Source organism: Gadus chalcogrammus, chromosome 13, assembly GCF_026213295.1.
Source record: "Gadus chalcogrammus isolate NIFS_2021 chromosome 13, NIFS_Gcha_1.0, whole genome shotgun sequence".
Classification (NCBI taxonomy): Eukaryota; Metazoa; Chordata; class Actinopteri; order Gadiformes; family Gadidae; genus Gadus; species Gadus chalcogrammus.
In genome coordinates, this window is record NC_079424.1 from 14687591 (window position 1) to 14701692 (window position 14102).

The following is a 14102-nucleotide window of genomic DNA, read 5'->3' on the forward strand; positions in this document are numbered from 1 at the left end:
AAGTCTGCAATTAAAAGACCAAACAAAACAAACGCATCAACACAATACTGTTTTAAGCTTTTTTTAATTGAAATATTAAATGGCAGTTTATTGCCACAGCACCATAAGTAACAGATCAACACATCCATGAACTGCATTTGTTAATGGCTTTAAAACAAACAAACAAAAAAAAAAGTGGTAAAAAGCGAAACACAACACCTTCATTAGTGGTTACTAACCTTTTAAACAGAGCACAACAAATGTGTACAGCAAACATGTGATGACCTTGTAATATGACTTAGTGCAACAGAATACAGGAGAATGTCGAGCGGGGGTGGCAGCTACGTTTACATGGGGACAGAGGCTTAAATGAGAAGCTCCCAACAGTAATACAGCGGAAGAATGGGGGATGGGCACAGTGAGACGAGAACCACTGGGATTAGGGATCAGTGTATTTTCACATAGTCTAGGTACTTCCATAGCAAAAATATCAGTCAGTACAGAATCGGGCACTGCTGTGTGTGTGAGTGTGCATGCGTGCGTGGTGCAAATCAGCTTTGACTGGTTTATCCAAGAGCATCCCTGGCAGCAAGCGGTGGTCTGATTTGATCTCGATGATGTTCATTAATAACATTTGGAATATTGTCAGGCCTTAGAGAGGTTAGGCAGGGTAGAGAGACCTATGAAAGGACCCTTACAAACCAATAGAACAAGAGAGGGAGACCAGGCGTCTTTTAAAGGAATGAACAGAGACACGCTTCACACTTCAACTTAACTGAACAAATTGGGAGTAAACAGAACCATTAAGTGTTCCAACACAACACTGTAGCTCTTCATGGGACAGGTCCCAGCACAGAGCAATAACGGGTCTTGGCACTGAGCGACGCCCAGCTAGAGCGCATGATGGTGACGTGCTGCGGCCTATTACGGCAAGCCACACTGAACTGTGACCAGTCATCAGTCGGTTATGACTCCTCCTAACCGAGTTACCAAGACGACGTAGCCACACTACAACAAAACACTAACGCTCTTATCTGTTTAGTACTAAAGCTCCGGAACTCAGTTTCACTGCATTTCCTTCTTTTTTTTTTGCTCCGTCTCAGTCACTTCACAAGAACAAGAGACATGGCATGTGTCCAAATTTGGTCAAAGTGCTGTGAAAGTTAAGAACATTAAAACCTCTTCTGAGAAAATATTATGGCAACTTCAGTGTAGGGTCTCGAGTTTTGTACATGAAAAATAAACGCCTGTATTTCAATATCTCACAGCAGTGCATCATATGCATTTCATAAAACTAACAAGAAAGTAAAGGAAATGAACTACAGCCTTTGGCCCTAGTGGCAGGGAATGTTTTTTCACAAAATCGTCATTCGAGTGGCGTTCAGATTCGAGTGACTCTCTGGACAGCTCCTTCGTTATTCAGTCAGACCTAAGCCTGTGTTTGTATGCAGCGCAGTGCTGGCAGCGGAATGTCCCTGTCCTGACCAGGCTTTCCAGAAAGCTGTCCTGCTCGCATTAGCCTCCATGCAACTGTCTGCCAGGGGCTGAGCGGGCGGATTAAATGCACCCAAGTACCATTCAGACATGTTGGTACTGTCCTGAAATAACATGCGGTTCACATTCAATATCAACGGCTCAGAGAAAAAACACCAATAATGTGAAAATTGTAATTTTTCAAGACAGCAAGATCCCTGACACCCAATATTTTTCCAGTCACTGTTTAGCATGTGTAAGCAGAAATCAACCTGTTTATACTTTTGACTGGGCGTTTTCTTGTTGTCTTTATCCATTGATAATTGTTTTTCTTTCCATGCAATTAGTACCTTGTTCACCTGACAGCGCCACATGAAGACATTCACTATTTCCACAAATTCAATAAATTCTCAAAAATGTCTTTGTCATCCTATACACAATGTGTCCCTTGCATCACTTTCCTCTGCACCCACAGGAGCCAAAAAGTCTTGGGGCATCGCGTTTTTTTTGCTCAGGCAGTCGTGTGCGTCACCTATTTCACAGGCCGCTGCCGGGCGAGTCGATTCATGAAACAGCAGGTTATCGTGGAGATGATGACGATGCCCACAAACAGGGCAGACGACACTCCGATAATCAGTGGTATCAGTAGAAGATCAGCAGCTGGAAACAGAAGGGAGAGTCATTTATTAAAAAAAAATCTATATTGCATAATGAAGGGAGGCCTGGTGATTCACCGTCTAACGCGCCAACATTGGACGCCTAAAGACTTCTAGTGCCCCGCGTTCAGCGCGAACACAAAGACATCATCATTATGACACGCACTCACCTCGGGCATACAGGTACACCGTGACGGCGGGTGACTCGTCTTTAGCCTGGGTGTTGTACCACCCCCCGTGGGGGTCCTGCCCCCACACCTCCGCCCGGCACACGTACAGCCCCTGGTCCTCCAGCGATGCGGCGTGGACCCTCAGCCTGTAGGTGACGGCGGACACGCGGTCCACGCTCACCTCACTGCCGTTGGTGAAGAGCTGGGCCATGCCCTCGTACGTCAGGGTGGCCACCGCGCTGGGGGGCCCCGCGGGGAGCAGGGCGGCGGCGTCCGCCGGGTCCCCTTTGGTGATGAGCGGCTCCGGGATCGGCCGCCGCAGCCACAGGACCTGCACCTGGGCGGGGCCCGTGGTCGTCACGGTAACGTTGCAGAGGAGGGTGACTGTGCTGCCGCGTTTCAGCAGCGGGCCGCGCGGGAGCTGGGCCACGGCCGACACCAGCACTTCTGCAGAGAGAGAAAACCTAACATAACGAGGGCACTTGGGAGCGGATATGCAGACTCAATTTACCACAGGAAACACAACCGCCTTTCTCTTTTAATGCCTCCAACTCAAAGCTTTTGACAAAAAGCAACAGTAATCAGGCTGAGGAGGATTTGAAAGGAAAATAAATAAATATATAAAACGCCTGGCCATCACAGTAAAAAGTTTGAGTGCAAGCTCTTCCCCATCAAGGGGTTATATTACTGTAAACCCAGAACAGGAACCCAGAACAAGAACCGGAACAGAAGATCTACACACCCTGCTACCTACCGGCTACATCCTCTTTGCTTATCTGTGTGTGTCTGTGTGTCTGTCTGTCTGTGTGCGTGTGAGAAAAATATGTTTTCAGGAAGAGGTTCTGTGCGAGAGGTTCACGACCGACGCAGAGTTGCCCGATTAAAACAACCTTCTCAACCACTTCAACTTTGTAGAAGGGGATATGAATGCACGCACAACCAATTGAAGGCAGGTTGTCGGACAAGGGAAGTAATACGTGTGAAAGAGTCCACACACGCGCAACTACGTCAGGACAAGGATGCCATGTCCTTGCCCTGACAAAGAGCCGAATGTGGTCGAATTGCTTATATTACTGAAAATCAACCCCTTGGGGGCATTACAGCAGGGCGAGTGGGGACTCCGCCCTGTCGTACGCCATGTGGGCCACCCTTTACCTTTGGTCTTGAGGTTGACGCTGACGCCCTCTGACCTCTGAGAGAAGGTGGCGGGCGCCGAGGGGGCGGGGTTCTTGCGGCCGGCGTAGACGCTCACGGCGCAGCGGTACACGCCGGAGTCGGAGGGGCGGGCGGAGAAGAGCCTCAGGGCGTAGCTGCCCTCCGTCACCATCTCCAGAGCCCCCCCGGTGCCCCGGCTCAGGTCGTCGCCCCAGCTGACCACCCCGTCCGGGCCCATGCGCGCCACCTCCACCTGAGAGAGCGGAGGCACGTAAGGTCAGCGGGTCTCTGCGTCTCGAATATACACGCGACCACTACATAGAGTTATATCAACGTCAAAAACAATTACAATTACAAGATCTCAGCCAATAGAAAACGGCGGATTAAACCGCAGTCTTGAGGCAACCCTGCACACGCACACAAGTATCTTATTGACACACCACCAAACTAAACCTACCTCCACTCCTCCTGCTCCAGCAGCAACAGCGTCGCCAGGGAGAGAGCCCCTCTTCAGCCACTGGACCAGCAGGCCGGAGGTCCCTCCGCCGGGCAGCCCGGACACCTGGCAGGTGAGGGTGAGCGGAGATCCAGCCTGCAGGCTGACCCGGCCGCTGGGAGTGGACGTCACAGTCATGGACTCGGCTAGAAGAGAGACAAACAACCGCAGAGTAAAGAGTGAGTGAGGAGAGCAAGGACACCGAGAAATCAATGATGTCATCCAGGTCAGGTTGTAGAGATACTATAGGCATTGTATGGCCCATTGGTGGATGAGGGCAGCCTCCAAATGGTAGGCCTATAGTAAATTATACACTCCACTATGATGAGTAAACAACTACGTATGATGACACATACATATGACTGAATCGGCTTTTGAAATGTAAATACATGAAATGATCCCGATAAGCAGAGTAGGATCACATGCTTACGAAAACAATATACTTTGATTCAAAAGTACTTAAAAACACACAAACCAGTGGTATTCAACAGCAACAGATTTCCATTTAGCCCAACCTAAGTTATATTAACAGTCAGCAGGAGTATTTATCGGCTGTGTGCTGTTAAACAAAGAACTGTTAAAACAATGCCTGCTGTAAACACAACCCATTAACTCTCAGATTGAGCTGCCAGGCTATTGTGTCAGACAGACTGCAGGGCACATGAATAATTACTAACCATTTAATTGTGCAGGCGACTGCCTATGAGCGTAACACTGAACTTAATAATGGCTTTTTTAGAGGCATCTATTTCCATTCCCTGACGTTGTTCAGATTCTATTCTAAAAAAAATAATAATTAATTCTCTTCAGCAACGTCATTATCGAGTGAATGAAGAGAAAAAAAAAAAAGACTATTTAATTAAAAACACTTCTTTATAGGATAGCGATTGAAGGGATGTGTGCATTAAGATAATTGTTCAAATTAAACAACACAAATCAAACAAAACAAAGAAAATGAACTACTTCATTTGACTTTTTCCCAATTTGAAACTCTTCTTGAGAGCTTGGGCTTTGTTTGGGCTGATGACGTGCAGTTTACCCTCAGCAGCTCCATACAGAGTGGTGTCGTTCTGAAAGGATTGCTCATGTTTACTAGACCGGCAGAAACCTTTATCACAGTCCACGCCAGGCTTAGGCACAGGTGAAGATAATTTAATCCATCAGCCCTTCCCAAGCGTCTTAAAACCCAACACTGAGCCAGGCGAGTTGCTCAAGTGCAGTCTGTATAGCCCATATACGTTTATGGTATAGCCTGCAATAGGCTCAACCAACAGGCTTTTTTAATAGGCTGCAATGGCTAGCCATTCTTTAAAAAAGCTAAACCAACTGTGTAGATAGTTATAAATCAAACAGTATAGCTATTCATTAAACCAACTGTATAGCTTGTTATAAATCAAACAGTATAGCTATTTCTCAAACCAACTGTGTAAAATCTCGTTATGAAACTGAGCTCATGAAAGAAGTTCTGTCAACGGCTTGACCCACATTATATCCGGGGTCCAACTATAGCGGACTGCTGTTATAAAGACTAGCTTTTAGGAAGCCCACGTTTTGCTTCATATTGTTGGAATTATGTAGATATGCCAAGTACTGTGGCTGCAATCATTTGGCTACGTAATGCTTGGGTTAAATTGTGAGACACATTATTATTTTGGAAATAGCTCTCGCTCACTCATATTCCATTCAGAGTAGCCAATTAGTTTCACATAAAGCAGAAAGAATTAGCGGGGAGCAGCCTTGTCCTATGACGCTATAGATACTTCAATAGTTTCAACTAACGGGGGGAAGTGTGAATAATGATTGTGTATCGGACTCCTCTTTATTTGTGCGGACCGAATTAAAGTATTAATAATTAGTATTAATTTGCTCAGTGACTGAACATGACGTCACGTCTTGGAAAAAAATCGTCTTCCCAGTAGTTTTTGGGTCACATAATCGACTCCTGTGTTCTGCAACTTCTAGGTGTTTAGGGCGTATATCGGCCGATAACATCCTTGACCTATCGATCGGTGCATCACTAGTAACTGGTTATCAATCCAACTGCAAAGCTAGTTATAAAACGAGGTAAGTTGATAATATTATGTTATAGATCATAACCAGTTAAACAGGGAAGTAAAGAGTTGTCAGCAATCATCCCACCAGCCAGCCAGTTCCTCTTATACTTGGCCAGGTTAATGCTTTCAGACAGGTCCTGTGAATGTAATCTGTTGGAGAACTAAATGTTCGCTACAACAAGCACAAGACCAGGCCTGTTGGTACCAGCTTCATCGGATCAAGCAATGTAACTACTGCTAGGAACTGTGCACGAGGAGAATACTCACTCAAAGGTGCCAAACCCTGCTTCAGATTGACCATGACAGCAGCACAGTCCCGTGAGCCGAGGCAGGGCGCAAAATGGGCCTCATATAACAATCCACTTGTGGACAAGAGATTATGGGTTTGGCCCTATGCCACCATGACAGTGTAAACAAGCAGCAGTGTAAACTTTCACTGGCGTCGGCAGCAGGCTTTACGATGTGCAGCTGCACTTATTTTCAGGTATTAGCTTGGGAGACGGCACGGTCTCTCACTGGAATCACTCACAGAGCCGCTGGACGGTCAGGTTGCCGATCTCCAAGGTCCTCTGTGCGATCCTCTGCCAAGAGCCGTTGGGGTCCAGGATCCACTGCGCTGCCTCGCAGAAGTACGACCCAGAGTCCTCGGGCTTCACCGCGCGCATCCGCACCACGTACGTGTCCACGCCGGCGGCGCCGTTCCTCTTCTCCAGTGTGATCTCGCCGTCCTCGTAGCGCTTCCTGTAGGCCTGGCTGGACCCGGGCGTGACACCCAGCACCCGGTCCAGGGCGATGATCTCTCGGAGGGTGCTGACGTCGCCCCCTTCCCCGCCTCCCGAATCGCCGCCACGTTTCCCGAACATGATGGACAGGTGGGTGTGCTCCTTGGATTGAACGCCGGCCGAACACGTCAAGGTAAGCCCCGCCCCCTCCGGCAGGGGCTGTCCGGTCAGCGCGCGGGTATAGCTGATCTGGAGTGTGTCTGGGATCACTGTGGGATGATGGTGAGTCAGATGATGTTGTTATAGGACGCACATGGGCCAGATGGTACAGACGTAAATGACAAATTTGATTTATAAGGCGTGTTTGCTTCAAAGTCACATGTTAAGCACTCCTCACAAACTATAGAACGGGGGAAACTGAGCAAGAGCCAGACATACAGCTTAAGGACACTAGCCTAAGAAACTGCTTGCTAAATCGGCTGGATTAGGGAGAAGTTGCTCTCAAACATAGCTAGCCAACCAAAATGACAGCCTATTAACTATAAAAAGTAGCATTCAGGATGGAAAGATGGAATCTTGGACAGAGCATATAGAAAAAACACATGTAATCCGATACCTGGCAAGGTGAATGGAAAAGCCAAGAGAGAACAAAATAAAAAACACAACTAAACTAAATATGAGAGTGAGAGAAGTAGAGTAATAAAGAGAAACAAAGTCCAGATGAAAAAACGGATAAGATCCAATACAAACAAAGAACAAGAGCCGATTATGAACAATGAGAAACGTTGCTCTGCTGGTCAACGTCCAAGGTGACAATGACCCAAAACGTTACTTCAATCGCATATTCATTGAAGGTTTTGCTATAATCACAAATTCCATATAGAAACGCAAAAACTGTGTTTTTTTATGCTGAATATCTCTGCACTAGCCCAACGGTCGCCCCCAATGTGTTAACCGTCCGACTGCCTCTTTCAGCTGCACCATTAACTATGGAAACTCAACACGATCACAGGAGCCTCACCTTTGACGACCACTGAAGCGCTGTAGTTCCCCTGGTAGGTGGTGTCCGTAGTGGGCGTGTAGCACTCGTACTTCCCCTGGTCTTCGGGCCGCAGACGCTGCACCACCAGCCGGGCTTTGTCCCCCGAGTCGCGCTCCACCCTCACCTCGCCGCTGCGCACCCGGCCCTGGTAGGGGGCGTAGGGGAAGCCCTGGTCCCGGGTGGACACGATGCCCATCTGCCTCCCGTTGGCGTCCTCCCTGTACAGGAACCACTCAAAGTCCTGCGTGCGGGCGCCCTCGTAGCCCGTCACCGCGCAGGGCAGGGAGAGCGGGAAGCCCGCTACGCGGTACAGGGTGCCCAAGGGCAGGAGGACCTCGCGACCCGCGGCCTGGTGGAGCACTGGGGGGAGGGGGGGAGACAGAGAGCCCAGGGTTAGATGAGGATGTCGGCAGGGTGAAATAGGAGTTTGCTTTGGTCTCGTCTTCTCCTTGTCTTTGGTCCTATTCTTTTTGCTCCAGGGACTTTTAACCGACGTACACAGCTCATCATAGAACGAATGGATTTTTTATTACTACTAAATTATTGTTACTACATGTTTGTTAAAGCTGCAAAAGAGTCAGAATTAGATCATGTTGATTCTGAGATCCTTCCTGGTTTCCCAGACAGGGAGGATCTCAACACCAATGACACACCCTGATAGAGAATGGCAGTAGTTATACCTGAAGCAGATAAGATAATAAGATAAGGACATTTTTTGTTGATCACAGGGGCCTTGCCTAGAAGCATGCTTAGTACACCTCGTCATCATTTCCGCCACTCGATACTCCATGCTGAGAGCTGGCCACAGGGAAATCTATCGATTAACCAAAGTGTGGGAAACAAATGGCCTGGAATTACTGTGAGAGGTCATTAAATGAAAAGCTGGGCCGCTAATGACAAAATCTGACTGAGCTTGTAATGGATGTTAATAACTATATGGTTAAACTTCATCTTACCCTGACGATTAGGCCTGCCCTACAGAACTTCAACATGGTTCCCACAACATTATCCAGTGGATAATGAGTCACAGTAACATGGGAAGTGTAAAACCATAGAATGTGCTTCATATCTAGGCTTAATGCTTCTCATTCACTCAATGAGAAGCATTGTTTGTGATGACCCAGAACATGCATGTTGGGTATAAATTAGGTTAAATCCATTCATAGCCTTTTGTCACATGAGAAAATATGAAATAACATTAGCAAACCATAAAGCTTCATTATTCCACAGATCATATTTAGGCTAGTTTCAAGTGAAAATAAACATGCCAAACAATCACACAACAACAACTATTACGGAATAAAAAATAGTTGTCCTGTTGAATGTCAAGACAACCATTGGGTATTTTTTGGGATGATCACATCATCCCAAATGAGAGGCATACGCAAGGCCGCCATTGATGTTTACCATTGATGCCAAGTAGAGGGACTATGAACTCCAGTAAGGGACACACCTCTAACCATACCCCCACATTTAACTGTCAGCTTGTCAAACTAGTAATACTAGACAGGTGCGTACAGTTCCTGCCCGTCTTGGTTGAGGCTAGACTCAAACACGGAACTGGAACTATTGACACGCAGAGACTAGGGCATGGCACAAAGCCCACGAAAAAGGACATGACGGACCAGTGGGAAACTTAAGCGGATTAAATGCTAATTAACTATGAGTCTACCGATATGGATCTTAGGGGACATACATGACGGTGTATAAAACCATTGAAGGGCTGCTATTTACAAACCTGCATGAAGATAAATTAAATAGGAATAAAGAAGCCTTTGCAATATATTTAAAGCAAATCAGATTAAGCACAACACATATGCAGAACATTACAATTATATTTTCTGTACAGTAGAATACTGCAGTCTGGCAGGGGGAAAGCGCAGAGACACATATCATGTGGGACATACACAGTCATGTGTGTAGTGTAGTGCAAAGTACAAGACGAGAGGGTTATACTCACTCAATTGTAGAAGAATAACAATTGCTGCTTGCAACGGAGCCATAGTCCTTAGTGATGTGATGTGTATAAAAAGCAGAGGAATTAAACTGACCCAGATTCCTCGTTTAGTGTATTCTGAACTACTGATTGAATAATGTTCCTGCGTTTCTTAACGCATCCTCACAAATTGGGGCATGTCCTTCTTTCCTAAAGCGCAGAAATATATGAAACGCCTTTTTTCAAACACTGTCAGAATATTGTGGTTACTCTTCTTGAAAATTGCGAGTTAGCACTATACGCTAACAGGGAAGGCATATAAATGGACGCGTGTGTGTGTCGCCGATTGTATAGTTACATGCACTGTGCATCGCCGCGTCTTTATCTGCATAATGATTCAATCTTTTCATTTCGGATAGCTCCTGTCTCATTCATCTTCGTTGGTCTTCACTTCAGACGGACAACCCGGGCTCACAGAAAGCATCATACGCAGTCTCAGCGGGATGGCGTATGTGTGTAAAGTGTGGTGGCGAGGGGGAGGGGGAGGGGGTCACTAAAAGGGGAGTGGCTTGTGTAGAAAAAAAAAAGGAAGAAAAAACACGAAGCCATTGGTCAAGAGAGCAAAGATAACATTTCGAACCGATAACAATGGCTTTGGTTGTGAGCATCCTCGAACGCATTGGTGGAAAATTAATTAATTCGTCAAACCGCCGAGCGGCGCCAAAACATAGGCTGGCGGTCTGTGAGGGGCAAAAAGCGGCGAGCACAACGGGCTTTCCATCAATACATAATCACGGATTATCACTAAACATTCAATTATTAGAATAAAAAACACTAGATGATAAAAACCTTCCTGTTATCTTTTTTATGACAGATCTTCAGTTCCGTACCGTTCCTCGAGCAACAATGGAATGGACGTTGGATATTGATTCGCTATATTTTTAATATATAGTCTAAATAGTTACCTTTTATCAATTTACTTATTTAAATAATAAATAAATCATACAACTGATTATCCTAAGCAGTCATATCACAGAAAAGGGCATGTATCTCGTACGACCTGGAGGTGGCGATATAATGCAACGAACTGAGATAATATAGTGAACTACACACGAACTATCAAAGGCTACCATGATAATATATGTAATGGATATAGTAACGTTTTTAATAAAGGAGCTGTACTTTAATTACAACCAACCTATATACAATATTTCCTATAAAGTCTGTATTCCAGAGTTCACATACTGGTAAAGAATTCTGAGAAGGTCTGTGGGTCCTTAAAAGTGAGAGGGGCAGTCAAACCTCTCATTCACTTTGCCTCACTCACACAGGCCACAGTTATTTAGCTATATAGTGAGATGGGAAAATATTTTGTGATTGGTGGTTAAGCATTAGAGAAAAACTTGAATTTACCGTCACAAGTAGGCCTGTAATGCACATGATATGCTGGGACACCAGGGACACTAAGGAGATTTAAACCGTCAACACACACCTCGTTAATGGGGACCAGTTCTCCCCCTACCTGGCCCTGACTGCCTCTTCCTCATATCACCCATTCTTCTTCACCTCTACTGTCAATCACTTTGCCCCGCTCTTTCTCATCTCACCCTCGCTCTTCTCCTCCCCTCGCCTCACTCCCTCCCTCATCCTTACCCCTGTCTATCTCTCCTCTGACTGTTCCTCTCCTCCCCTTCACTTTTAGATTTTTGATGTCTTATTCTTCCTGCTGATCTGATTTTTGATGTCTTATTCTTCCTGCTGATCAACTCTTCTTGATCTGCCTCTCTGCTGCCCTCTCCCTCTTTTATCCTCTTCTTCTGCGTCTTGCCTCCCCTCCCAACCGCTCTCCTCTGCTCTCATCCTCTCATCCCTCCTCTTGTTTTATCCTCTTCTTTCGTTCATCCTCTTATCTCCTCCCGGCCCCTCTCCTCTCCTCTCATCCTCTCATCACTTCCTCTTCTCTTGTTTTATACTCTCCTCTCATTTATCCTCTCATCTCCTCCCACCCCCTCTCTTCTCTGCACTCTTCTCCACATCTCTCTTCTTCTTCTTCTTCTTCTTCTTCTTCTTCTTCTTCTTCTTCTTCTTCTTCTTCTTCTTCTTCTTCTTCTCCTCCTCCTCCTCCTCCTCCTCCTCCTCCTCCTCCTCCTCCTCCTCCTCCTCCTCCTCCTCTCCTCCCCTCTCCTCTCCCTCCCTTGTTTTACCCTCTTCTGTTCTCTGCCTCCCCTGCCTCCCCCTCTCCTCTCTCCTCCTCTCCCTCTACTCATCCCATGGTGGAAACATGGGGGCCCTGATGACTTCCCAATGTGGCCGGGCAGCCAGAGGGGAAGTCGTTAGGGTATTCTGGGTTAACAAGGCGGCCAGCAGGATATGCCGACTTCAGCAGCAGCAGCAGGGGTTTACACACCATCAGCCACGATGGGGGAGCCGTGGCGCGGGCGAGGCCGGCCAGGGTAAACTTCCAACTCCCCCCGTCGCCATGACTTCCCCGTATCGTTAGGTTTATTAAACGCGGTCGGGCGGCACTTGGGGGCGAGGTTCCGAGGAATCCAAAATTCGAACAAGGAGCGTTCTTCTCGACAGTTTGTACTGTCTGCTCGCTGCCTCCGCGACATGCGTTCCACCGCCACGGTACGGCACGCTCGGCCTGCCATGTTGTAACCATGAGCCACATGATGCGTTTTTATTACCTTGGCGATGGCTACTCTAAGTCGCTTTGGATAAAAGCGTCTGCTAAATGCCCTAATTGTAATTGTAATTGTACTCTCAGCTAATGCCGTCGTATATACGTCGTTATTCTAAGGGCGAAAAAGTTCACTGACAAGGCTGCCTTGCTTCGTTTTTAGTCTTCTTTGCTTCTTTTTTTTGGTGCGAGTGGATACACACACTGTCATCTCCATTGTCCACTCACTCCCACTCATGTTTCTCTTTGGCTGCTATAGACTAAACTGTAACTTACCAATCAAAGCAAACACTGTCTGTAATTACTCTGTACTGTAGTCTCCAAATACGCCCCCGTCATCAGTGGGACCTCACCGGGACCAGCGAGACATGTCTGCAGCGCGTGTGGGACAGTTTATATACAGGCATGTAGACACTCAATGGGCAAGGCAATCAATGACCCACTTCTCTGCTGCCCAGTCATCCCTCTGTCTCTTCATTTTCAGTTCACTCTCTCTCTCTGTCTCTCTCTGTCTGTCTCTGTCTTTGTCTCTGTCTCGTCCTTTCTGTCATATTTTCTGTTCATGAGCCATATCAGCCCATCTTTTCCCCTCTCTCTCTCTCTCTCTCTCTCTCTCTCTCTCTCTCTCTCTCTCTCTCTCTCTCTCTCTGTCTCTCTGTCTCTCTCTCTCTCTCTCTCTCTCTCTCTCTCTCTCTCTCTCTCTCTCTCTCTCTCTCTCTCTCTCTCTTTCTCTCTCTCTCTCTCTGTCCGTCTCTAGCTATCCGTCTCAGCTATATGTATCTGACTATGTGTCTTGGTCTCTCCAACCACCATGGCTTGGCACATCTCCCCTTGTTTCCATTATGTTCAGTATGTATACATTTAGTATCTATTTTCACTTTCTCTTTAAATGCCTCCACGGGCTATTTTCTCCTGGATCCCTCACACATCTCTCTGTTCAGCAGACGACCCCGGAACATTACAGCGCATGGGGTATTCCTGCATCTTCTGTGTATTGGTTTACTGTCTCCACAAGGCCTGCGCCACCCCCAGTGACGGTTAATGGACCGTATTTATACAAATCAGTGAATGAATGAACAGGGATTTCAACAAATGCCACTTCATTGCTGACAGAGTATTAATAACTTGTTCTTTGTGAGCATGTTTCCCGTTCTCTATTGATGCATGCATTGACAATGTTTGGCTAAGCGTCTGACCGCTTCATCGCAATTCTCATGGTCACTTTTACACACTGGATATGCATGAGGCACTTTTGGTTCACATCTTGACGCATGCAGTGTTTTCTTTCTGCGTTTGTAACCAAAGTTGGGTTTTTTAAACAATGCATAGAAAAAAGGTTGAAAATGGTATGCATGTACCACACACACATATTCCTCAGACTCCATGAGAACAAAACCAGATGTCGTGACAGAAACATGTAAAATATATTTAAATGGAAAGTCTGAACTGGCCTGGTTATATTGTCACCATTACTGATCACATGTCTGGTGTGTATGTATAAACCACAATCTTGACTACAATAAAAATCAAGCAGACTGGGCATTCTATCCTTTTCAATTCTTTGGGTTAACTTTGAACTAAGAGGGCTAAACAATGCACAAGCATCTTTTGATTCTCAGAAATGAGTCCCAACAGTGGCTGCATTTTTTGAGCGTGTGGTTGTGTGTGTGTGTGTGTGTGTGTGTGTGTGGGTGGGTGTGTGTGTGTGTGCGCGTGTGTGTTCATATGTGTGGTTG

At 46.5% G+C, this 14102-nt stretch overlaps 1 protein-coding gene across 1 annotated transcript; it reads right to left on the bottom strand.

Annotated features, from left to right (window-relative positions):
* Positions 1-47: 47 nt before the first annotated feature.
* igsf8 (immunoglobulin superfamily, member 8) lies at positions 48-10232 on the bottom strand. Its single transcript, XM_056606385.1, has 7 exons — positions 9708-10232; positions 7727-8107; positions 6513-6974; positions 3891-4075; positions 3434-3686; positions 2279-2725; positions 48-2112 (listed from the first exon to the last, which is right to left on the bottom strand). Exons 1-7 carry the CDS (start codon positions 9748-9750, stop codon positions 1985-1987), a joined length of 1899 nt encoding a protein of 632 aa, XP_056462360.1. The 5' UTR covers positions 9751-10232; the 3' UTR covers positions 48-1984.
* Between the last annotated feature and the right edge of the window lie 3870 nt (positions 10233-14102).